The sequence below is a fragment of the Pteropus alecto genome, unplaced genomic scaffold (genome assembly GCF_000325575.1).
Source record: "Pteropus alecto unplaced genomic scaffold, ASM32557v1 scaffold339, whole genome shotgun sequence".
Taxonomy (NCBI): Eukaryota; Metazoa; Chordata; class Mammalia; order Chiroptera; family Pteropodidae; genus Pteropus; species Pteropus alecto.
The window spans coordinates 1,303,088-1,304,781 of record NW_006442509.1 but is presented as its reverse complement, the minus strand read 5'-3'; the positions used below and the strand labels follow the sequence as shown (position 1 = coordinate 1,304,781).

The window sequence follows — 1,694 nt, the reverse complement described above, 5'->3', positions numbered from 1 at the left end:
GTGGGGAGCATGGCGTGGGAGGCTCCGGGCCGGGGGCCAGGCGCCTCCCCAGCAGGACCCCCGTGGGCGACGCGGCCACACGTGCCACCGAGCGTCAGGCCAAGTGCAGAGGGCCGCTCCGACTCACCCTTTCTCCCGGGGGGCCATCGGGGCCTGCGTTTCCCTGGATGCGGGGACAAACAGAAGCGTTCATTTGGGACTAGACCTGGCCCGAGCCTCGGGGAGCGGGGCAGGCTGAATGTGGGGCTCACCTCGTCGCCAGCCTCGCCTTTCTCTCCGGGGGGTCCCGGCTCTCCCGGCTCTCCCTGAGGGGACAAGCGTGCACTTATCCATCTCTGGCCCCTGGTCCCCGCAGCCCTCCCCGGGCCTGGGCCTCCCGGCCCTGCCGTGGTGGGAAGCAGGGGGCATGCTTACCTCATCTCCGGGGGGCCCTGTGCTCCCCTGCCTCCCAGGCTCCCCGTCAGCTCCAGGCTCCCCCTAGGAAGACCAGGAGGGTTGGCCACACTTAGCCTGTCCTGGGCCGGTGGCCCCGTGCCGGCCCTCCCTCACCCAGACTCAGGGCCTCCCCCCCACCTACGTCTCTACACAAACCCCAGGCTGCACGGCCACAGGGTCAGCCGTTCTCATGAGCCCAGGTGCCCGGCAGACTGGGCTCTGGGCCCCGTGGTAAACGGTTAGCTGGACCTGGCCTTCGGAAGCGTCTTCCGGGACCGCGTGGAACATCTGCTCCCAGGAAGGCTCCCGACAGGACACTCGAAAGACGACGCGGTCCCGGCCGAGCCCCCAGGGACGGGTCACTAACCTTCTCTCCCTTCGGTCCGAAGGCGCCTGCGTCGCCCTTGGGCCCGGGGGAGCCTTGAATACCCTGGGGAGAAGGTGGCAGAGGTCAGTCCATGGTCTTAACCCAGCAGCCACCGGGCTGCACCCCCGTGCGAGTCACCAGCCTGCCGGTGACGTCTTTGAGCGCCAAGCGAAGGGTCTGAGCCACCGTCACACCTGAGAACTCACGGTCTTAGCATATGGGTGACAGAAGGCAACTTACATCGAATCCGGGTGAGCCTTTGCAGCCTGGCAAGCCGGGGTACCCCGTCTCCCCCTGGAAAGGAAGGCAGGTGTGGCTCACCCATCCCGGCCCAGGACAGCCCCGCCCGGGAGATGCTCCGAGCTTGGCCAGCTGGCTTGGCGGCCACTGGGACCTCGCCGCTCTCCCGAGCTGCCTGGGAGGGCCCACGCGAGGGCCCGTCCGCCACGTCCGGGGGCCCTGGCTTTGCCCACTGTCCCTCCCCTGGCCCCCAGCACCCCGGAGGGCTCACCTTCATGCCGTCCATGCCGTCCACACCACGCTTGCCCTTCTCGCCCTGCGGGGCGCAGAGACCACCGGTCAGACCGAAGCCGGACAGCGGCCCCCGGGAGAACGTGTGCCCACGCCACTCACCTTATAGCCCTTGGGTCCCCTGGAGCCCTGCAGAGACAGAAGGGGGGTGAGGGGGTCCCCGGAGACCGGCCTCATCCTCCCGCCAGGGGGGCGGCCTCCCCGTCCGCATCCCCGCGAGGGGCCGCTCCGGCTCAGGGAGACGCGCCCCACAGCCGCGCCTGCTCACCTTCTCTCCGCGGATCCCCTTCTCTCCCTACGGGCAGCAGCAGGACAGGGGCGTTAGTGACAGCCCAGGCCCCAGGCCGCGCTCAGCGGCCTG

The 1,694-nt window shown here is 69.8% G+C and overlaps 1 protein-coding gene across 1 annotated transcript in view; it reads right to left on the bottom strand.

Moving 5' to 3' along the window:
* Positions 1-1,694, bottom strand: part of COL6A1 (collagen type VI alpha 1 chain) — a 21,592-nt gene that overhangs the window by 9,427 nt on the left and 10,471 nt on the right. Inside the window, 8 exon segments of the mRNA XM_025040316.1 lie at positions 128-163; positions 252-305; positions 415-477; positions 803-865; positions 1,043-1,096; positions 1,314-1,358; positions 1,436-1,462; positions 1,602-1,628. Of these exon segments, the coding sequence (XP_024896084.1) occupies positions 128-163; positions 252-305; positions 415-477; positions 803-865; positions 1,043-1,096; positions 1,314-1,358; positions 1,436-1,462; positions 1,602-1,628 (369 nt within the window).